Genomic DNA, 24,997 nt, shown 5'->3' with positions numbered 1-24,997 from the left:
TTTTATTTTGAATAATTAATGTCTATTTTATTATCTTGGGTATTGACTTATATTGATAAATACTTTGCTTTTAAAAAAGCTTTAATTTTACGTATTAACGTTTATAAGAAACGATTTTGTAATTGATTTTTTAAATATATAAAGGCAACTTCTTCTTTAAATTATTTAAAAAGTTAGTCAAATGTTTGTTCAGGAGTAATAAATCTGTTCTGGAATTAGAAGCTTGAGCTTTAACTTGAGGAAGACCTATGGGTTTCGCCTCAAGTTGAGTTAGTTCCCAGAATAGCTGTGCATAAATCAATGGGGGTTTCATCAGTCATTAAATCTGCTCTTCGCGATGCCACAATTTGCATACTGCCTCCGTATCTAACCAGCTACCTTTGTTGTTCCCCGCCCCAATTTCCCATCTCACCTGTGCTGCTCTGCACCTGCTGCTCGCCGGTGTGCGCTTCATCAACCGCAAATCGCCAATAGCTGGAACATTGTGCGGAGACCCTCGAGGTCAGCTCATAAACTAAACGCTATCAGAAAGTCAAATGCTTGCTGGCTTGGTTAATCACTTCATCAACGTCCAAATCGCCAGCAAATCAACCCGAAATGGGCGGCTTGCAGCGGGAGGTGGGTAAATGGATTCTAGAGTCGATGGCAAACAAATCTCGGAGTCATCAAAACCAATTTTTTAAATACTCTAACTTGGGGTGGCTTAAACCTGTTTACGTTTTTGGAATTTTAATAGAGTTTCCCACTTTATATTATAATACTAAAAAAAGTTATGAATAATATTTCCGATATTGTATTTATTAGACAACTAAGCAGATACTTTAAAATAAAAACTCAAAAATTATCTATTTATCTTTTAATTAGTTTATGCATATTCCTAAAACAGAATTCACTAGAGTTTTAAAATCCATCAGAAATGTGTTCAAAAGTATGCAACAAAATATTTTTAATGGTGAGGTCGCAGTGTGCTTTTAGACACCTTTGTACATGGTTTTGAATACTAGTGATCAAAAAGGAGGTTCCTAAATCTGATTTAAAGTTTAAAAATTTTCCTAGTCCTATTTTGATGGTTTTTTTTGTTGAAAGGGTATCTGATATTCCACCTTCCTAGATTACTCTTCTCTTCATTTCTTACTCATTGGTCGTGGCCTTCGTGTCCACCGCGGGGCAGTTGCAACTGCCTGACAGTCTGTAGTCTGCACTCCGTGGTCTCTGGTCTCTAGTCTCTGTCTATGGGTTTCCAACTTCTTCACGGTCTTCGTCTTCTAGTTAAAACCTCAGCTCTACGTGGCTCGAGTTTGGTTCGTGGTTGCCAGACAGACGGCGGTTGCCAACTAATAATTGCCAAAGGCCGGGGGAAAATCCGTACGACTGGCAAGCGAATTTGCACAAAGTTGCAAATCATTTGACAGGCGGGTTGGTGGCTGCTGGTACAAGATTTTCGCTCTGGCTCCGCTTTTGTTGGCTTTTGCATTCCGCTTGCGCGCTTGTTTGTTTTGCACAAATCTTTGGCTGCTGTTGCCACTTTGATGATGTCATATGCAAATAAAAAATAGATAAAGAAAATCCACAGACAGATGCCAAATTTTCATAGCTAATCTCGGCCGGGGCATGGAAATGACAAAGGTGATGCTAATGGTGATGGATATGTCTGTTGATTAGGTCCCCTCGATCGGAATGCTGTTGCAAATTGTTTGTTGTCTGCCCCACCAAGTGTTTGCCGGTGATTTATGCCAAATATTTGACTAATTCTTATCGCATTTTTCAAATCTCTTTGCAGGTGAGTTCTGGCAGTGACATTTTCGAGATTGATTTTGGGGAATGCCTAATGATTAAGTGGTGCATACGGTAAGTCAAAGAGTATATCAGATAGTTATCGGCTTGCTTCCTAACCTGGCAGATATAAGAATGAGTTGCAGTTGGGCCTTATTTTTATGAATTTAGTTAGATCAGAAAAGGCAGTAAAATCAATAATGTTTTCAGTGATCTAACTGTCTATCTAGAACCGGGAATTTCAAGAAAATATTACATTTAAAATATTTTGGGGTCAATAACTCTTAGTTATAATTTTGAAATCAAGTTTGATGTTATATTTGAAAAAAAGATTAATTTTATACATATATATTTAATAAATAATATTTGTATAAATTAAACAAAGTTGTTAACGTTCTTTTTAGATTCGTTTCAAGAAGTTTAAATGATTATCATAGTTGCCCAATATGTGATTGATGTATATTAAACATTTATTTAATATTCTGTTGACTGTTCAAGTTATTGTGGACTTGTTACATTATCATCATTATAAATCATATAACTTTAATTCCATTGCTGGAAACAGATTAAAAAACAAAAAACAAAGTTTCCGAGTTCTTCAACACCTGCCTTTGTGAGGATTCTTTTCAACATCCTTGACCTCCCTCAAGGTTTGCATTGTAATCAACGTGAGTTTTGCACCATTGCTATTTACCAGCGAAGCGAGCTACGCAATTTGTAACTTGTTAAGGAGCGGAAAAGGGGAAAACGCCAGTTCAAGCATGAATTTTTCCGGCTCCTTTCGTCCCATCCACCTGTTTGCTCCTTCAGCTGAGTGGACATATGCCTAACGACCCATTAGTCACGTCAAATCAGCAACACGAACAGCCGCAAGTGCAAAAAAAAAAAAACAAAGGAGAGACATCGCCCGGGAAAAAAACCAATAAAAAGTGGAGGGACAGAGGAATAGTAACGAAAACAATAAAGGCAAAGTGATCGTGACCAATTGTTGGCTTTTGGTCACTCGACCAACAATCAACATCCACTGCAGCAGCAAAGGCAGCAAAAGCAGCAACAGAAGTTGCAGCAGCAGCAGCGGTAACAGACGTGCGACATCGTTTGGATATCTGCAAATATTTGCCCATGTTGACGAACTTGCGGCCATTTTCGCAGCCCCATCCCCCATCCTCGCCCACCCACTTAACCCTCGGCTGCCCCATCGTTCATTTCAGACACTTTTGCGACGGGTGGCAAAAAGCAGACCAAATGTGCATAGACTGTCCATCAAGTGACCGCAAATGCTGCCAACACTATGCCACTGACCAGAAATTTGACCAGACCAGAAATATCCTTCCGGTTTTCCGGTTACTCGCTGTCCGTCCGATTACACTCTGAAAAAGAGGATTGCCTTTCCTATAAAGATCGGACAGACTTAGTAATTTAATATCTTTTTTTGTGTTAGAACTCAAATTATTAACTTTACTTTAAAAATATTTTAGGTTGTATTTATGATATAGGGGATAGATCTTCCCCACTCGGGTTAAAAAGTATATGAAATATGTATTATATATATATATAACATGTATTTTATTTTTTATATTATTTTATTTTATGTATTATATGTATTTTATTCCAAATTTTTGATTTCTAATCGATGTAATCATTTTATACGCCCCTTCAACCAAATTCTGGATCCGCCGCTGGTTGCCTTACTTTGTTTTTAATGCTACTATTTATTTGGTACATATAATTCTAAACATTCAATCAATTCTATATAAATCTTAATATTATTTTCCCACTTTAAAGATTTATTATTTGAATAAATTATACATTTGTTTTTCAGTGTTCTGTGTGCTTTTGTGCCCACTTTCAGGCCACGTCGTTGGCTTCTGTCTGCGTTCCGACACCTTGAATCGAATATATGTAGCTACAATATAATGGGACGTGACAGGTCGTATTTTATGTGCCTCTGATTCATCAGAACGGTTCTTCATTGTCAGCTGTGGCGTTAAGCGAATTAAATTTATATGCCATTTGCCATTGATTTGACAATTGAATTTGCGAATTAACACCAGTTTTGGTAGAGCGTTTTTATTGCATTTCATGCACACACAGCTCCGGGACACATGTGGCACATGCAAATGAACACATTTCCCATTTTTGGCGTCGCAACAAAAATAAACCACGAGCGAAATTTTGAGATCGGGACAAGCTAAATCCATTTAGGGCTCCCCACCAGGCAGCAGCAGCCCGACCAAAAACTCGGAACTGCAATCCCTTTCCTGGTTTCAGGACCTATCCCAATGCAGAAAAGCGTGTTCAGAGTGCAGAAAAACGAATTTCAGGCAAATATTCCGCCAGTAGCGTCAGAATTGGGGGGTGAGACATTCTGGTTGGGAAATTCGTCTTTTTTTCGGGCAATTTTCGCCCCCCAAACTCTTAGAAATTCAGAATCGCAGCTCCCTCACGTAGTGTGCGTTATTTTTTGTGGCCTTGTCGGACAAGGGTATGATGACTTTATCAAGGGGATTGAGTTCTGATGGATACTGGTCTGCAGAAACTAAATATTTTTGGCATTCCTTTTTTGCCAGCGACCCATAAAGTTTGATGTTCTTTTAAGTTAGGGAAGTGATTAACCTGTTGAAAGTTGTGCCTATCAACATAGGTTTGAAAGGTTATGAAAGGGGTTTTTCGGTAGATCTAAGTATAATACTACGTTTAAGTAACTATTTTGTTTTAAATATATTTTTTGACAGTTGGAAAAATAGATTTTGGATTTTTGAAAGTATTATAGCTTTATAAATAAGACAGATATGGAAGAGGTTTTTTTTTAATCTAACAAATATACCATTTTTTGCTTGCCGCACTTGTTTTTAAGTTTCATATAGGTCTCCAAAACTTATTCAATTTAGTTCAAGCGTATTTCTTTTTTCGTCTTGCTTTTCAAAACACCATTTTCATGGCTCGGATTTTGTTTTTGCTCAAGTGCAATTCAGCCCTTGTGCCGATGCCCTTCCACTTCCATTTCCATTTCCAATCCCGCAAACTGCCATACATCCACGAAATGGGTCTAGTGCATGCTCAGCAGCCTTCGTCCTTCTCGTCCTTTGTCCTTGGTGTTGGGCTTCACTCGGTTCCTCTTCAGTTCTGTTCAGTTCGCTTTTCTCTGCGTGTTTGCAGGCAAACAAATAGAAACCGGTGGCCGCTGTTTGTCGCCATGTGTTCTGCATGGTGGGGGATTGACATACCCGAAAAAAGGGGGTTAGAAAGGGGGGACAGTAAAAGGGGTTACCAGTCCCCCCCCGTGCGAGTAGCATCTGCTGCACTAGCTGCTCGAAATTGAGTTTTTGGCCACGACTTGGATTTATTTGCATAGACGGCACAAACATTTTAAAGCTTCCACAGGAATGTTGAGTGTGAGTAGGGTCAGTCTAGTTTTGTCTAGAGAGTGTGGGCACTGAGGAAAAGGGGAATCCTTACCTTTTTCCTAAAATAACTTTCTTTAAATATCTGTCGAATATCTGTAATGTCTTTATGAATTACATGGATATTTAAGATGTTCGTATATTGTACTTTACTTTTTGACAATGTGTGATTGGAAATGAGATTGGAAAAATAAAGAGACTGATTTTAATTTTTACAAACAATTATTTAAATAATATTTTTTTAATATTTTATCCTAAAAAATTAAAACAAGATAAAAGATTTCATTAAGTTCGCATTAGGCAGTAGTTTATATAACTAAAACCGTAATTTTCTAGCCGTGGATGAGTGAATACGGAGCCGTTTGCTGCGGCTTATAAGCTCAGGACTCCTGAGTCCTTAGACCTACGAGTGCGTGTTCCCAGTCCCTGGCCCCTGGTGCTCCAGCTAATCCTAGAATGCTGACCATCCGGGGCTGGAGCTGATGTGTAAATGCTCGTACCGACGTCAGCTTGACAGCTTTTCCCAGCCCCAAATTTGTGGGCGTGGCACGTGTCCGACCAAAGGATCAGGAGGCTGGAAAAAGGAGGGAAAGGGGAGTAGCGGCAGGTGAGGCTGAGGGCAAAACACACACGAGTCCTCCCTCATATCAGCTTATTAGTATGCAGCTGTGCTCGCCTTTCGGGTCCAAAGAGTGGGATTTTCCAACCTCTCCATAGACAAGGGCGTGTGTGTGTTGGTGCATTTCCCCGCGTGGAAATTCGTGTGCGTGTCTTGATTCAGTTTGCCTTAATTAATTTCGTACACCATTTGCTGGGGAAATCCCGAAACAGTGCTTCAAATTAACCTTTACATGTGTTGCCTGCCATAGATGTTAATCTTCGATTGTTGGTAGCTTAGGAATTCACTTAATCTCGGTATTATAATATGGTATTTGCAAGTTAATACGTTTCTTTCGGAGTATACCATAAAAAATAAGTAAAAGCAATTTAATTTTTGGTTTTTCCCACACCTATGTTATATTCTGCACTTTAAAGCATTCACATGTTTTTCAACATTTATAAATGCATTATATGCATGGGACAAAAAACCCTCAGACCCATTTGCCAGATGCATTCGTGAAAAAACAGGAAAGGGCGCAAGAAAAACCCGCAGGTCGCACTTTGCAGTTTCGATTTCGCTGAATTCGCAATTTTTGATTACATTTCAATCCCATCCAGCCACGAAAACCGAGGCGAAATTTCAGTAAAACATAGAACATGCTCTCGAAAAGCATGTTCAAATGCAGCGATTTGTGCGTAAAGCGTTTTCCAAGGGGGCGGGCTGCAATGGGCGTGGCCCGAGGTCGAGGGCGAAAGGCCACGCGGAAAAATGCAGCTAGAAAATATCTATCAAAATTAAATTACAATCGAAATCGTATTCGCATTCGCAGAGGGAATTGAAAATTGAGATGAAATGTTGTTATTTCGCAAGTGATATTAATGCAGTGACTGTGACTGCAGTTGTGATTGCGAGTTGATTTGTAACTTGATTTATGCAATTTGCTGCCCTAGAGTGAAAAAATATTTCCCAGCTTTCGTTTTCGGGCACTCGGTTATCATTTCAATTTGTTATTCAGTAGGGAGCAGCTTAATCTCATATAGGGACATATAGGGTGGAAAAATACCACCCACACACGCAACATTTTGTGGAAACTGAATTTCCTGACTTGATTGGGTTGCCATTCGATTGAGGGGTGATATCTGATATGTGATTGATGTCTATGGGCATGTGTGTATGTGATGTGTGGGTATGTTTGCCTTCGAAATGATGCTACTTTCAGGCTCAAATTCTGGGAATTTTTAAACAAGATGTTGGCTTCACCGAGAGTCACTTTAATTTGGAAGCAATTAATGAAATCAAAGTCATTTGAAGGAATTTAAGATATACAAATTGTAGAAAACTTGTTTGCGGTTGAAGGTAAATATAATTTTAACATTTTTTTTGTAATTGAAATGAAATGTTGAACTTGTTACCCCATTTGGAAAACATTTTCATTAGTTCAGATACCTGAATGCCGTTACTATCTCCCTTAAGCAAATCTTATGGATGCGCTTTTCCTCCGCACTTTCCGCCCCCTTTCTGTCATTTCCCAGCTCAGCTGAGCTCACGTAATCAAGCCGCTCATTTCCCCAGTCACCAGTAACAAATCCTTCAGCTGACATTTCCCTTTTAAAACTGCTTAACTTACTGCTTTGGTTACGGAGTGTAGTTGCACTGCCCCCGCCCCATTTTCCGCCCGATTTTCCCATTTTCCCACTGGTGGGTCCCCTAGCATCACAGCTCATTAATCAACTGGCGGTGAAGTTGTTTGCTGCCGTTTTTGCTCGCCCATCGTGTTGACGTGCACTTCGAAAATGTCACACTCTTGGGCACGGAATTTTCCAACACCCCCGCCCATTTGGTGAAACTTTGGTTTCTGGTTGATTAATTGTTTAGTTAGCGATTAGGGAGAAATGGTGGTCGCAGTTGGTCCGAAGTAAGGAGACTTTAAGGTTGAGTCCAATTAAAAACGCTCACGAAACGCGGCAAAAACGCGCGCTCGCTAGATAAGGCACACGCGATTTTAGTCGCGCTCGTCTTATTGGTTTTTGTGGTGTCGTTGAAAACCGCCAAGCTTTATTGCCACTCCAGTTATGGGTTTTTTGTGTCACTTCCGATCATCTTTTATTTTTTGTTATTTTTTAAACATTGTTATGCCCCGGCAAACACTTGAGCACACACATTTTTCGACTCTTGGGTAAAATGCAGCTTGCAGTTTTCGTCGTGCCATGCATTTTAACCTCCTTTCTCCTGCTTTCGCCCCATCGAGTCCTTTTTCAAGAACAATTCCTTTCACGTATGAAAGTGTGGGTGTTTTTTTTTGAGAATTTTTCTGCATGCGACTGCTGTGCAAGTTTTCATCATCATCACCATCGTCAAAATGGAAAGCGTCATCATAAAAGTCCGTTGTCTCATGGATGAGCCTTAACATTCTCAATTCCCGCACTATAGTCCCCCTTTTCACCAAGAAAATTCTATTGTCAAAGTTTTCAGTTGGTTTTACTTAATTTTCAAATGAGATTTTTCCGCATTTCCTTAAATACATCAAGCTTAACTACTTTGTGCATTGCTTAATAAATTTAAGTGGTTTGAATCCTAAGAGTTTGCATAATAAAATCTTATCTTTGTTTTTATATTTTCAGCATTTAAAAACATTTAAAAAGTACATGAAAAACTTAATTCCGAAAAACAATTCTTTTCATTTTCGTTATTTGAATTTTCTCACACTCCCGATTTAGTTGCCAAACTTTGTTTTTATTCTCCTCTTAAGTCCCATCTTATGAAATAATTTTTACTTTCATTTTTTTGGGGCTGTCGTACACTTTCCCCAGAAGAGGGAAAATGTGGAAAACACTTTCCCGACATTCATGTTTGTTCACGTTGAGCGTAAGAAAAGTTTTCACACAATTAAGTTGAGCAAAATGATGCTGCGGCAGACCCGAAATTGAAAGAAGTCGTCACCAGGACCTCAAAATTTAGTTACAGCTGCTGTTCCAGACGGTTGTGGTTCCTCAGAAACAGAAAATGGAAATAAAACTTGTCTGCCAGAAACCCATGTCCATACTTTGTATTGCGTAAGTTTTTATTTTGTTTATATAGCCCGAACTAAAGTTGAGCAAAGGCTCGCAAAATGTATTATAACAATAATTTTGAAAATGTTTTCAACAATTTACCTGCATATACAACCAACTTTTTTAGAGTGTTTAAGATAACTTAAAAAATTTTGTTTTTAATTTGTGGTAAATTTTTTCTAGCACTTGATCAAATTCCTTTTTTTAGCCTACTCTTCATTTTAAAATAACAATGTATAAAGCAAATCTTTAAACTTCCAAGAAATCAAAACAACACAGCTAACTACAATTAGAAATAATTTGAAGAGGGTAAAATCTGTGCCACTTTAAAAACTACTCCGATTGTTAACCATTCTGTTCTTCATTTAATTTCATTTTAAATGCACTTGAAACGATTAGGAAAGTATTCAACCTTTGCTCAAACACTCGAGCGTTCTCTTATCGACGACGTAAAATCATCGTAAAAGTACAAAATGGTAACCCAAAGGTACGGAAACAAGTGAAAACCAAAATGACTTGGCCGAAATGGCATTGTTATTTGTGGGTTTGGCTGTTTACATTGATTGCTGGACAAGATACAAAAGCGAGAACGAACGAGTTTCAGTTGCACAGCACATAATGCATATATTTGTGGCCTTTGTTGTTTTGTATCCTGTTTGGGATGAAAGATAAATGTATATAGGGACGAGATCCTACCTGAGAACCGGACTCGACAGCCCGCCGAGAGGACCATTGTGTCAGGTCAGGCATCAACGTTAATCCAATTAGTTAGACAATGCCCGATGGACCTCGGTTTTAGGCATTGGCATTTGGGATCTCTTTGGGTCTCGTGCGGATCGAATTTTGTGAATACGCCCACGTCAGCCCTCTAATCTCGCCCGCCATTTGTTTATGCACTTAATTAGATGGGCGGAGGAACTGGCCGGCTGGAACTAAGAGTATTTGGTTGGCAGCCTTTCAATTGCTGCTGCTTTGGCACGTCTGCAGCCCGATGATTATAGAAATATGTCGAGAATATTCTTGAAAATAAGCTTTGACTAAACTAACAAGGCGCACGTTGGCATCGTTAGGACCAGCCATTAACTGGAATTGGCTCAAATTGTTTATGGACAATACACACAAAGGACTCGCAACACAAACGCATTGCAACGGGCCAGCAGATTATAATGTTTATGGCATACGGAGATAGTCGGATCCACAGCATTATTGGCTTCTGTTGGTGCAAAGGGGCAGTGAAATTCCGAAGATGGCATCTCCGGCTGGTGGAAGCTTGGGAAAATGCATTATTTCTGGTGTTTGATTTCAATGGAAGCGAGCTACTTAATGACTTAATAGAAAATTGGAATTTGACTTCCCTCATAAAGCTGGCAGCTCAGTTGCAAAAGCCTTCAAATTGATGTTGCCAAAGTCTATTATCAATACTCAATTGAATTTATAGGAATTTATAACATTTAATTCCGAATTAAGGTACCTGAAGTACAATAATTATTTTCGGAAATAATTCAAAGTATTTTAGATAAATACTGGGAGGATATTGAATCAATTTCTATGCTAAGTTATTTAATGTCTATAAATAGTACTGTCTTTGCCTTTAGAAAATAATGGCACTTTTAAACGAATTTCAGCCTCAACACACCTCAAATTCCTAAGGAAATTTGAAAAACTATCAGTATTCTTTGGGAAGCCTTTTTATGGCTGATGGAGTAATCCCAGCTTTTCCAAAAATCATTAAGGAGTTATCTCATTTCGCTTCATCAATGGCAATTGCTAACTTCTTATGTCAGAGCTATAAAAAAGAGGAGCGGCATTACATCAACTTCTCCCAGTTCTATTACCCTGTAGACAACATAAAATGAACCCCTCGCTGTTTTTCCAACAGCTTCCTTTCTCCATCTCTGTTTTCCTAAAGATAGATGCATTTCTATTTCTGTGCTCCACACGCAACCTGCTCCCCAACTACTTGCTTTCCCCACCCCACCCACTGGAAAATCTCCTCGGCTAATTGCAGCTTCAACGCCTTTCAACACGCTGCAAATGCCGCTTTAATAGCCTCCCCCCTCTGGGATTTCCCCCTTTTTCATCGGTTTTCCCCTTAAACGCTTCCTGCTTCTTGGAGTATGCAAACTATGTCATTGGGTCTTCTGGTATTTTTTTTTTGGGTATCGGGAAATCTTAAATTGCTGCTGCATTTTCAGCTCGGTTTTGCTTTTATTGTATTTTCTTGTTAGCTATTTACATTTTCCGCCGTTGCATTTTCCATTGAAAATTCGATGCAGCTTCTTGGGAACTTGGCAACTCGTTAAAAATACCCACTTTTGAAAATACATCACCCCATCTCCATTTTATCTCCGCACACCTTTCACCTTTCTAACTTCTAGTCCCAGAATGGAGAAAGGGGCGTGGCTGTTCAACCGTGAGATTTATGCAAATTCTTCGTTGCGCTGGCAATCAATTGACTTTTTTGTTAATGCATGAACGATCTATGCGAGGCAATCTCTACTAAATGTTGCAAGTCATAGAAAAGGTTCAATGATAAGGGGAGACCTTGAAAAAAAAGTTCTTTGAAATATCATCACCGAAAATTATATAATATAAAACAAATAAATTGTTGTGGTTCTTAATGCCCTAGTTCCAAAAATATTAGAAATCTAAGTATTCGTAAGATAATAATATGTGTAATGAAGGATTCTTGTGCTTAACTTCATTTAACTGAACAATTAGCTTAATAATTGTTGGTTTCCTAAGGTATATGCTTAGCCACCCCTACACTGCTGAAACGCACTGTCCCCATATGTCAGGCACTGACCTTTGACTACACGGAACTTTTGGATGGCCTTCAAAACAAAAGCCAACGACAAACAGATGTCATTTGATGATGACAAATATTTGAATGCTGGCTAGATGTAGATGTTGCCCCTCCCTTTCTATGTCTAGCAATCTGTCTCATTCTGTTGCTATCTCTGTCTTTGACCCCGGGGGGCAAACAGGAAATTGCGTTGCTCTTTAACTGGGGTTAGATACCCTTTTTTTTTGCTTTTTGGTTTGGGTTTTTGGCCTTGGGCCCTGGCAGTTTTATCTTGAGTCAATTTGCTCTTCCTCTCGTCATTTTCAGGCTAAGCGGTTTAGGGCTATGAAAAGTTTCCCCCTCGGCAAAACGCTGGGAAAAGTGTCATAGATCAGCATTGTTGGTGGACAAACTATTTTCAATAATTACCAGGAAGTGGCTGTCAGATAGCGAGAATGAGAATACCATCCCATATGAATCCAGAGGAGCCCATCTCAATTAGGGGATGACTTTGTTCTCGATGTGGTTTCGATTTCAAATTGAGTTATCCCTCCTCCCTTATGGATTCCTTTTTCCCTATCAATTTCAAATTTGGTTTTTATGATTTCGGTGGCGTCTCATTTCTCATGCCACTCCTCGTTTGCGGTTCCCTTTGCCTCATTTACATTTTGTATTGAATTCGATTTCATTTCTTTTGGCAGCTGCTGCCCCTGCAATTCCCCGCGAAATCCGAATGGCAACTTAGGCAAATTGAATGCGGTAAATGTGAATTGGAATGAAAAAGGGAGGAAAAAGTGTAGCAAAGTAAAACAAAAGCTAATGCCAAGGGCAATGTGGAAAAGCCATCCTTCGATGGAAAATGATTCTGCCAGCGATTTCATTTGGCCATAAATATAGCTCCCCGATCCATTACACAATGGGAGCCGCAGCTAATGGAACCAACTCCCCTTTTACCTGTGGGTTTTCCCTTTCTGCCGGCCTGTCTACGTGGATTCATTTTAATTAGCGGCTACAGAAAACATTAAATGAAAATGCAGTTGGCGCCTCATCGTGAGAAAAACGGCAACACGGCCGAGGCAAAAATAAAAGGCAAGGAACGTTTATGGAGAAAGTAAGATCCAAGCATCGAAGCGAAAAATACTCTTCAAAATCGTCTTTAAGAAAACTAAAAACTTATTAAAATAAATAAATAATAATATTAGTAGGTGCTGATAAATATACTTAATTTTTGCAAATCAATAACATTTTTAAAAAATTCAAAACTAATTATTAAAGTTGTTAGGAATATATTATTGTAAGAAAAAATTTAAAAATGGTTTAGTTTACAAGACATTTTATTAATTTTAATTATATCGTAAGGTTTGGAATTTCAAGGCTACCTAGAAATCCTTGCTTAGGGTACTAAAAAGTAATACCGAGTAAAAAATTTTACCCTGCTTTCACCAACTCCCGGAGCACAACAAAATCACCACACGAGGTTCGCTGTGTAAAGGGGATTGGGTGGGGCATCCTCGCCTGGGTGGGCTCCATGGTGTTTTTGTTGCTGCCGCTAGCACCACTGCTGTATGTGCAACATAATAATTTGTAAACATTTATCAATTATGCAGCAACAGCAGGAGCGGAGCAATAACATGGATGGTATTGCCATCATCCAGTCCCCCGATACGCTTCCCCTCGCCCACAAAGCTCTTCTAGCCGTGGCCAACTGGCCACATAAATTTCCACGCCGGCCGCCATCGCCACTCAGCGGGGTTCCCCCTTTCAGAGAAATTGCACTGGGCGAAAAAAATTTCGGAAATTGGCTCAAGAATAGGGACTAAAGATATTCCATTGAATTATTTCAAAGAGTAATATAGGTATATGTTTTGCGACTTTTGGAAACTATACTTATTTGTAAAGATTAGGATTTTAATCATCATTTCTTTTTCATTTAGTTGATGTTAGAGTTGTTTTTAAATCGGAAACAAATAAAGGTGCATATAGGGCTAGGTCACAGGCCATGAACTATGGTTTTTAAAAGAAAATTCCAAGTTCTAGAAATGATTTTAAAGTTTAATCATATTTATAAACAAATAATAAGTTTAACTTATAAAAAATCTTATAAATATAAAAACAACCATTAACTAAAAAATATATATCTTCATTTCGAAACACCTTATATAGAACATGCGTAAAAATACTTTTCCCCAGTGCAGATGAGCGGAAAGTTATCTGAAGAGGCAATAGTGGGCTGCGCATTCCAGGGGCGTTTTTTGGCTTCGGCTTTGGCGGTTTTCTGGCCTGGGCGTTGATTCGCCTGACCAAACATGCAATTAAGTGCAAGTGGGCAACACCTCTGCCACGTCCCAAATGGTCATCATCATGATATTCCTGGGGGGTGGGCAGTTGGACAGGTGGATTCTGAGGATTATAATGCGTGCCCGCAGCTCGCCAGCTGGAATGCCCTTGCGGAGACCATCAATCATCCAGCAGGCCCACTTGCTGACAACAACCACTGCGAAAAGTGCATCGCACAATGGGTGGGTCATCATCAACGTGACCGAGACCTAATCCCGGGCATCTGCCAAAGCGGCAGGTGCCAAAATCCCAGTGAGCCAAGGTGCCAACTGACAAGTGCCCAGATCCAAGTCCCCAGGGTGTTCCAAGGACCCTAAGAAGAGCCATCACCCTGGGTGACAATGGCATGTCTGAGCTAATTCCTGTGAATTACGGTGCGTGCTAAGCACATGAAATATCTCAGGGAATTGAGGGAGTTTTTGGGTCCCTATTAAACATATTTTGCACAAAATTTTCTACGAGGGATTCTTTGTATTTTAATTCTACCTATAAAAAACTACGATATTTTGTTATTTTTAGGGCATTGAAAAAATTAATTATAATCAAAAGACATTTTTTTATAAACTTGTTAGTATTATATATGGATCATTTTAATATCCAGTATTATTTCTTTAACCTTTTTATAGTACTTTAAATTTTTTTCAAAAACAATATTCTGAAACTCGAATTCAATTTTTATTATATAAAAAATATTCTCTTCCAAGAAAAAATACAAGATTATTTTCTAAATCTGTATGCAGGTCTTGAACTTATTAATAATTGATTTAGATTTTTTGTACTTCAAGTTGAGTTGGTTGCACTTTAATGGATGCACCTACTTAGCTAAAGATTTCACTATTCTAGGAACATCAAAGACTTCTCAAAGAAGCATTATTTCCCGCTGATCAAATATGTTAATCTCTTCCAAGAGAACTAGTTTGGTGCACTAGAATGAGTTGAACAAACAATCAAAAAGTGCAATTTTAATGCCCACTGTGCCAGCATGTTGCTGATGCAGATGCAGCAACCTGCAACATGTTGCCGCTGCACCCACATGTGCGCACCCGCAATGCTCTCTCTCTCTTTTGGCTTCGGAGCTCTTTGTTTATGTTTCTGGCAGCCGGTCAGCTGTTTTCTGTTTACCATCCACAGAAATGAGGGGAAATGTTGCCAGTGTAACGACCGGCGCAACAAATGTTGCGGGCATTTTCTCGTTTTTCGAAAATTTTCAGCATTCAACGGTCTATCACTCTGGCCGTCGGTTCGTTCGCTATCTCAAGTGTCGTTCGCGTGGCTGTGTGTATCTGTGTCTGTTGCGCACTTGTATCCGAGTATTCGAGTATCCGAGCATCTGAGTATCTTTGTGGATTGTGAAATGGCCAACAGGCAAGCACGCGTGTTTTTCAATTTTCCCCCCTCAACAACACATCTTGAACTTGCTCCAAAAAACTAAATAAAAAAAATACTTGGCATTTGGCAATCAATTGTTTGTCTAGCCGATTTCCTCTGCGTCTGTGTGCCAGTATAAGTATTCTCTTGGCCTCCAGTTAAAGCCAAATGATTCACAAAGCGGCTTTTTTCATTCACAAAGAATGCGTGACACACTTTTCGGTTAGCTTATGATTTATGCCACGCTTGTCACATTAACAACAAGCGCCAAATGTTTTAAACAAGCCACGAAAATCTCCGAGATTCTGTGGAAGTATTTCAACATTTTTCAAAAGAATCGGTCAAGCAAGCACAAAAAAATTACAGAAAAATGTAAACAATTAATTTGGAAACCCGTAATTAATTAAAGCAGTCGCAATTAATTTAAAGAAAAGAAAAAAACACGGTACTGGTTCAAAGTTTGTGAAGTGGAGTATAGAAAACAATTGGAAAAGGGAGAGAAGTGCAAGGCAATTAATTAAAAAAAACCCAGGGAAAAGTGCTGAGCGAAAATGCAGCTAAAAACCCTGCAGCTTGCCTTGATTTTCCTAAACTTTCTGCGGCTGGAGGCCCAGGCTAATGTTCAGAATAACGGCTGGCAGAAGGTGTTGTCTGATGACTTCAGACGAGAACGTGATAAAAGTTCAGCCAGAACGCGCAAGAATCCGCAGGAGGAACTGCGGCTGAGACACGAGCAACATCATCTGCGGCAGCAGCAACATCAGATGGCGTGGGAGCAGCAATTGCAACTGCAACTGCAGCAACATCTGCAGCAGCAGCAGCAGGAGCAGGAGCAGCAACAACAGCAACCACAAGCCCGGCCAGTGCGTCATCATCAGCATAAATCTCAGCCAAGGGAACTGGCCAAGAAGCCCATTAGACAAGCACAAAGTTTTGCCGATGACAAGGCCAAGATTTTGGACTCCATGCGAAGACTCTTCTACAACGAATACGATAACGAAGATCTCGAGTTGCACACCATCCAAACCGATGAAGATGGGGTTACGGGTATGGGAATGGGAATGGGAAGGGGCACCTTCTCCCCGCGGCAATGGCAGCAAATCGAAATTGCACATCGGCGGCAGAAGGAGCAACATCAATTGCAGTTGCTGGCGGAGCGACAACAGCAGCGACAACTGCTGACAACGACAACGACAACAACGAAACCCAATGACGCCAAATCGGAGGATAATGATGTGAGTTAATCCGGGGGGATTCTATTTAATGGGTTGGGCACAAAACCAGGAAGTTATTTGGGCACAGAAAGACGGATTCTGGGGAATCGGTGGTGAGATTACTGTTTTTAAGATTTGAGAAACTTTTTGCGGTTCCAATAACCAAAATCCCATTCTCAGAACTGGATACTTTTTGTATACTTGTGCATGAAATCAGTTCTTACACTCTTACGTTTAAAGCTAGCACCATATTATATAGAATTTATTTCAATAAATGACTGGTTTACATCAAGACAAAGCTAATTAATAGCAACAAACATTCCTGTTAAGATAATATGTAAAGTCAACATTTGAGATCAATCAACTATACTATGTGTACTTTAATTGGACAGCGGAAAACCATTGGTTTATTCATCTGATTGAATTTTCCATTCATGTCTAACAACAATATTTGTATAATTTGATTACTGCTAAATGCAATAAATCGCTTTGCTGACAGCTCGAGACAGGTTGACATTATTCAACTTGGCCCAGACTTTTTTATGTTCGTATGTACATTTTTGTTAGTTTAGAATTTGCCAAGCAATTTGCACTTTTCATTTCAATTAGAGAACCTCGATTCGGATTCCTCACCCTCATTTCATTTCTTTTTTTGTCTCAGTACCCGCAGAATTTGCCACTTGGCATACAAATTAATTTGTTTTAATTGTGACTGCTTGGCACGTTCCTTTCTGATCGCATCGAGTCGATTAGGCGCTTTTTTGTGATTATTAATTGCTCTGGGTAATTGTTCAGATTCAATTGAGATTTATGCGATCGAAAGTTGCGGCAATGCAAAGTGTTTACCAATTAAATGCGTATTAATTGCTAAATTCCCATGATCTGGGTATCATCTTCCCCGCATTCCTTTGAATTTCCCTGGAATACTTCACCAGTTAGCAATTGAGTTAAAGCGATGACTGTCGAAAGGATCATTGAGTTGGAATTCTTCATTTGGTAATAGTTTCTATGAATTGAGGCGGTGAACTTGGTCGTATCTATGCTATTTAGAAGATTCTTGAATATTTGCTATCTAACAAATATGTTTTGTATTTTAAGAACCGTAATTTCTAACAGAATAGCACATCTCCATAAAGCATATTTCAAGCTCTACTAGCCAAAAGCGTATAATTTTATCATTTATGGAAATAAATACATAAAACGTGTATACTACTTATTTGAAAATAAGACACAAATCTGTAAATCTGTTTTACAGAATATTTTCTTCAATAAACTACCATTTATGTATACATAAATTTCACCCAAATAAATTTTCTAATCTGAACTGTAATTCATGACTAGTCCATTATCTGCATGAACAACAAATGTATCAAATGCATTCCCATAATTTGGTGTTTTCATTTAGATACAAAATTATGAACAAATTGTTGTTGAATTATGGTTCGCTTAGGGCTAACATACTAAATTCCCTTTTTCTGTATTTCCTCTGCTGATTTAATGATGTGCTAACTCACATTTAGGGCATAAACAATTATTGCATCTAATTATAAAAGCGAGTGTGGGACTTCTTTTATCTTGGACTTCCCAATTTCTTTGCCTCTCCAGAGTGCTTATATTAACTGTTCCCTACTTCACTCCCTCTTCAATGCATTTTCCCAATTTTCTTCAGTATTCCCACCCACTTTTATTTGGCGCCTTTGGCTTTAACATCCAGCAGTCAGTTTTATTTGCTTTTCAAATCGATTCCCAACACTTTCACTTCTCCAACGTATTCCCCATTTCCCTGGCACTTTTCCCCTGGCATACCCCTCGCTTTTCCTGTGTGGTTGGTGCAACTTTGGCAATCAGTCTATTAGCTCGAATTCGTTCTGCTTCACTGGCGGCACCCATCCCACCACCCACGGACCTCCCCCCGGATTTTCCCCCCCTCCGCCGGATTTTCCTCGGGAGCCACTTCAAACATTTTGGCGGGCGTAAACAAACGCAGCTGCAGCTTCTGTGGGGCAAATTGGAGGCACTGCCTCTTGCACATTCAATTAATTCAAAGCATTAAAACAATTAAACGTTTGTGGCTTCATTGACTTGGCCGCCCCCCTTTGCCACGCCCCTGTTTGCCAAATGGAGGCCCCGCCAACGCCCCCTTTTCCCGCACTTAGTGACCCAATTTTCACACAAATTAGTGCAGCTAATTTTTAATGATGATTTTCTTTTTCTGGCTCAGCCACTTTACTTGGCATTTTTCATAATTTCCACTACCATGGTAATATTTTATTTTTAGGAAATTTATTTTCTGGCCACCCCTCTTCAGAGCAACACTTTTTTGGGCCGACAAGTGCAATTGAAATAAACATGGAAAAGCAAGGAAAATCTGCTCTATTTTTTGAGGAAAGCTAGAACCGTTTTTAGAGTGAGTGGTGTTGGAAATGAAAAAGGGAGTTGGTATTAGTTTTTTGGTTGGAGTAGCTGGGATTTCACAGATTCCCTTGCGCCATGCGTTTTAACTCATTTGCACCTAATTGTCATGCAAGGGAGAGAAAAAAGCAATGAAATGAAAAAGAAGAAAGAAAGGAAAATGGAAAGCGACCAAAAGAGTTCCACCCAATTTAAAAAAAAATACTTTCTGTAACCTCTCTTCTCCGGCAGCTGTGGTTTCTATCTTGGAGATTCTATCCATTGTGCTTAAAACCAAAGAAAATCCAACCCCTAAAATCCACTTCAACGTCCACCCAATTTTTTCAACACCAAATTTGTTGACTTAATCTGCATTTTGTTAGCATTGCACGCTTTTCACATTTTTATTCAGCTGGTCAGCGAAAAGCGTTGGAAACGAAATAAATGGAAATTTTGCATGGCTCCACTCCTGTATCAAGATTTTTCCCCCCGGGAAAAGAAATGTGAGAGCGAAATGCAATGTCCAAAAGTATTTAAATGTAAAATATACTTGGGTTTTTCCAACAATTTGTGGAGATATGCTCAACGACATAAGGGGTCTTAAATAGATTTCCAGAAAGTCGTGGTATACGCATTAAAATATATTTGGTTGTGGTTACATATTATTAAAGAACAATATTTTAAATATGTAACCATATTTTTGGGAAACAGATATATACAATGATTTCTTTAAACATTTTTTAGTTAGTTAGGAAATGAATTAAGGAAAATATATAAAACTGTAACAGTATGTAAAATATGTTGTTGTATTTTGTATCTAAAAATTAAATTCATTTTTTTTATTTTTATTTGTTTTTTTTTTATTAAAAAAAATAAAATTTTCTACATACACAGTCAGCCCCCATTTAAGAACGTATCTTCTATCATCTTTTAACTGGAAAAGTTGTAGTATCCCCAATCCCTTCTTTTTGAAAAAATGCATCCTATTGTATTCCTGCTAATTCTTTGTCACCTTAAATACAACAGAAAGAACCCCCTTCTTGTGGGGATTCCTCCGTTTTTTGCCTGCATTCTGCCTTTTGTTAAATAGTCGGCTTGTTTTTTTTTTGTGGCGCCTCATTTCGCACATTTTCCCTGTTTTTCCGACTTTTCCCCGCCATTGTATTGTGCCCAGCTGTCCAGCTTTTCAGCGACTAAACAAAGCGAAAAGCCCCCATCCCCTATATACGCATTTTTCCAGCTTTTTTTTTTAGTTTTCCCACAGGTTTTCCTCTGCAGCTTCTTCAGCTTCCTCATTTATGCATTCCGTTTTTCAGTCCAAAAAATATTTCTTCTTATTTCGTAGCCGCTTTTTTCTTAATTTTTTTACACAGTTCTTCACCCAATTTTTGTGTTAGCATTGTAAATTGCATTTGTTTTTCGTTATCGTTCTTTTGTCCAGTTTTTTTTAAGTTTTTTTTTTCTGTAGACAGAAGCCTGCATATTTTCCTATTTATTTCACTAGATGGAGGTTCTCTTTTTGCACTGAAAGTTTCTGCGGATATTTTAGAAATTATAAGTAGCTAATTCCAGCTGTTTAACTAAGATGAAATTCAGAGCTTGGTCATAAAACGGTGTGGTTTCAAAATTAATTTTAAATATTTAAAAAATGTATATTGTAGCAGGGTTATTATTTATTCTGTTACACAATTTCAGTGGTTTTAATATTTTTCCTTTTTTCTTTCGGTTGTATATCATTATTTGCACTTTGTCATCACTGCCCGCTTCTTTTCGCCCCCACTCATTTTCCCTTTTTGCCCTCTGGTGTCCCTTGTGTCGCTTTAAGCGCTTTTATTACCCGCAATTTGCGCATTTTCACTTTTAGTTTTAATTAACTAAAAATTTGTGCGACGGCCACGCCCACCGTCCGCCCCCTGGTTTTCGCACAGAAATTTGCCCGCGGCCTTAGCAACACACCAACGGCCCTCCGACTCCGCTTTTCTTTTTTGATTTTCCATTTTTCTTATTTCGTGCTTGGCATGAGCAGAATTAATTTTTTGTTTTTTTTTTGTTCGCTATTTTATTTGCTGTCCTCGTTTTTTATTTTTACCATTTCGCCCATTGCGCTCGCTTTGCATTTAATTTGTGTTTATGTTTTCCACACAATTTTCATGCCATATTCTGTTGGTTTATTTTCTGGCAGGCTTTTGTGTATTTTTTAGGTTTTGCTTACAATTTTAATTATTTGCCAGTTGAGAAGGGGAAGTCCTGTGCATTTGAGTTGCTTGTTGGAAGGGCTTCAAACGGTCTGGCCTAAAGGAGTCTGGCCCCGTTCCACCCACTTTGCATTTCTCCATTCATTTTTCTTCATTTTATATCAACGTTCAGAGGCCAAAATGTTTGCACTGCTTTTGGCCAGAATGCAAAGGCTTTGGGGTTTAATACAAGGCAAAGTGCATCCTTGGATATTTGGATAGTACAAATTGAAAATTTTAAATTATAGTACATAGAATTCACAGATGGTCTTGTATTATTAGCAGAAGAAATATCAAAAAATTGTTAAATTAATCTTTTTTTATTTATTTTGTTGTCCAAATAAAATATGCATATTTACACAAAACAATTTCATATTAAAAATGCATTTATCGAGTGCCTGCTGTACCTCTTAGCTGCCTTATCACTTTCTGCTCTGGCTTGTACACATTGTATCTGTTGGCTTGTGGCTTTAATTAAACTGAACTTTCAGACACTTTGCCAAGACAACAACACCCAGGCGGAGTTATATATCACCCCGCCCCTGGCTTTTGTTCTGCAAACTAATTAAACATTGGAACTGCCACAACCCCATCGCAATTCCCCCCTTTTAAGTTCTCACCACTATTAATTTATTTTAAATCGTTTTACTTTGTTCTCGATTTTTACACTGCTTTCTTTTACTCCAATTACTGGGTGACCCGTCTTCTTTTTTGTTCGACTCTTGGTGATTGATGACTCCTCCGAATTGGAGGTAACTTCATTTTGATTGCCTTGTCGAATTTGAGCGGCACCACTGACACATCATTTGTTTGGAGCTGCTTTGTTTTGCCGGCAATATCAATACGAGCCCCGAAAAATTCCCTCAATGCGATTGGTTTTTCAATTTTCCCCCAAAGCATATAATACCCACTTTTCCTTACCCTCTTTTGCTGGATTGGGCCATTAATCAAGTTGGAGTCGCCTCAAACTGTTGTGTGGTCCCGACGTTTGCAACTCGCTTTTTAGGCCTTTCTTGGCTCTCTTTGGCAACAAACACACACAAATTTGTTATGGTCCCCGCACCAATTGATTTGTGTTTACACATCTAAAACATCATCAAAATGTTGTTCAACAGCAAAGGATGGGGTGGTAATAATTGTACAATTTTTTGTTTAAATAATGTCATTGTTCGACCTCAAAAGCGGTGACATCAGATAATGGTATTCAAAAATGAAGAAGATTAATTTGGGTGGCCCCTTATGTAGGGTTTGGAAATTGAGTGAAAGAAAAATGAAGAAATGGGGATTGTAGATCTTAACAAATAATTATTTATTGCTTAGGAATATTATTCATAATTTATTGTTAGGATATTGTTTTTAATATTTTATTAAATATAATTTACATGTAGGTTTTAAATATTATTGCAATTTATTTGCAATTTATTTTAATAAATCACATGAACATCTGCATTGCTTAATCCATTTATTAATTATCCCACTGCTGCCTTTATAAACGTGTCAATACATATATCACTTATAATTTAATAATGATAAATAAATGAATTGTTATTGATATTGATCGGTTCATGATTTTAACAGATTTTCGCCGTACTAAAAATAGTATTTGTTTGTACGTAAAGGAGTATTGATATTGTATCTGTGATGAGTGTTATTTTTCTTTTGTTTATCTTAGCCTGTGATTTCCACCTTGAAACAAATACTTTCCATCGGACTGGAGTTCAACGCCCCAAGGTCCCCCTCTTTTATTTCCCGATGCATTTACTTTCCAGAAGCAGTTGTTTCCAAGTGCAAGTGCCACTTTTTACTTGCAATAAACACTTGGGGTAAAAAAGCAATTTTACTTCCCTTATAAACAAAGCTAAATAACAGAAGCGAGAAATCCAAACAAGTAATCGAAGAAACCGAAACCAGAATCCGTGCTTTTCCCCACCCACCAAAAAAAAAAAAGAACAAAAAGGTCGGAAAAACCAAACTTCACCCAGAAATGGTTAGAAAAATCTTTTGGCAAGTCAGTAAATATGCCTAGCTGGCGATTGCTCTTCGAATGTTTCAATTGAGTGCAAATGTCTCAGTCGTCGAGCAAAAGTTAATGAAGCCCAACAATGCGCATGTTAAGCAACCAAATGAAGCCAATCGAGAATCGAGACATCATTCATCGCCCAGGGTTCTCCAATTCTTCTGGTTAAAGGGACAATTTCCAGGGAAAAATTCAAAGAATTTCCTGGGTCAACCCTCATGCAAATTGGATCAAGGCAGTGAGTTGGAAAGTATTATTATTAATGAGATTGGGCGAAAAAGTTTCCGATTATGGGACAAAAATTGAAAGGGAATAGAACAAAGTTTTCACACAACTAAACATAGGCTGAAATGGCACTCAAACATTTAATAGAACTTATCCTATTGGGGTTTATTTGTAAAAGATTTTATAGAGCTAAAATTTTTAATAAAAAAACCTTAATGTCTATAAAAAATTAAAAGGAATACTTTTCAAATAAGACCATTTTACTTATTACTTTATTATTGTTTTATTCACTGTTTTTCTCAAACAAACTTACGTTATGCATACGCTAAGAAGTACTTATTAGGCTTAGTTTTGATTTAATTAAATACCATTAATCAACAGTATTGTTTGGTATTCCGATAGTTTCCAGGAATTCGTTGAGTTCACAAACTGAGGTCAGTTTTCCCCGACCTTCTGCCCTGACTAAACCAAACAGCGCGGTGACAAGTTGCCCTTTTCTTAATGCCATTGGATTTGGTTATTAAATTTCTGGGAAAATTGAATTGACTACCGAAGAGCGACATAAACGAAAAATGAAAATCGAAGCCCTCGTCAAATCTTTCGACTGACATAAACTGATTGAATATGCGGGCGGTCGAAAGAGAAAGGGAGAGAGTGGGAGACAATGTTTGAGTTGCCAATGGCGATTCACAGATTGCATCCGAGAGATACACAGATACTGGGATGGTCGGATGAATGGGAATGGGGAGCGAGGGCCCCTACAGAGGCAATTGCCAAGTGCACACGCATCGAGTCATTCAGCCAGGCATTCCAACAGTCAGTCGTTCCATCAGTCGGTCATTCCGGCTGTCGGGCGTTTAGTCAACCGCACAATGTTGCCTTCTAACGAATCAACTAAGAAAGATACTATCTGCAAGATACTTTCGTATGCAGTGCAGCTAACTGAATTTATGTCTGGTGCAAAAAGCGAAACAGAGCCAGATAGTGATGATGATGATGATGATCCAGAAGATGACTAACTGACAGTCCGTTGATGGGTGGCCTGCTCTGAACCCTCCACCACATGTTGACTTCTTGTCTTGTATCTGTCAGATAAACTTGTTATTTTTGCCTTATGGATTTTTCTTTACTTTTGCTCTTGGCGCCTAGGTCGTGTTTTTAATTCTCAGCTTAATTAAATCATCTGGAGAAGCCGCCCCTCGACCCCCCCTAATAAATTATCATCCGCCTCGCAGCAAATTGTGGGTCATATTTTGGCAAAATTTATGACAGCTTCGTTTCTGACTCTTGGTAAGTAGAACCAACCATAAATTCCAAACAGACTTCAGAGTGCCACTAGCAGGTTGAGTTCAAGTCTGAGTTTTCAACTCGAATCGCCAAAGTGGCTGAGTGGATTTCGTTGAGGGGGTTAAGTAACCCATAAATGTCAGAGAAATCTCGTAAAGTTTGGAATGTATGGGGTGCAAATTCAATGGATTGGAAGCATGAGATATCTACAAACAAAAGAAGTACAAAAAGTAATAAATAATATATTAGAAACTGAGTTTTCTTAAAATTTATAGAGTTTATTTTCCTAATCTTAATCTGACTAAAGAATA

The 24,997-nt window shown here is 38.5% G+C and overlaps 1 protein-coding gene and 1 long non-coding RNA gene across 5 annotated transcripts in view; one reads left to right on the top strand and one right to left on the bottom strand.

Moving 5' to 3' along the window:
* Pvf3 (PDGF- and VEGF-related factor 3) overlaps positions 1 to 24,997 on the top strand; it is a 65,849-nt gene that overhangs the window by 11,812 nt on the left and 29,040 nt on the right. For 2 of the 4 annotated variants that reach the window (XM_017089771.4, XM_017089770.4), the window contains exon 1: positions 15,179 to 16,553. The exons of the other annotated variants lie outside the window; for them this stretch is intronic. In XM_017089771.4, the coding sequence (XP_016945260.3) occupies positions 15,870 to 16,553 (684 nt within the window). In that variant the 5' untranslated portion in view covers positions 15,179 to 15,869. Of the gene's footprint in view, positions 1 to 15,178; positions 16,554 to 24,997 lie in introns of those variants that run through there. 4 annotated transcript variants of the gene reach the window in all.
* The window catches only part of LOC136116978 (uncharacterized), a 49,144-nt gene that overhangs the window by 21,522 nt on the left and 2,625 nt on the right, over positions 1 to 24,997 (bottom strand). The window lies entirely within an intron of this gene.

Source organism: Drosophila suzukii, chromosome 2L (genome assembly GCF_043229965.1).
Source record: "Drosophila suzukii chromosome 2L, CBGP_Dsuzu_IsoJpt1.0, whole genome shotgun sequence".
Lineage (NCBI taxonomy): Eukaryota > Metazoa > Arthropoda > Insecta > Diptera > Drosophilidae > Drosophila > Drosophila suzukii.
Note: the sequence above shows the minus strand (reverse complement) of the source record. Positions and strands in the feature narration are given on the sequence as shown.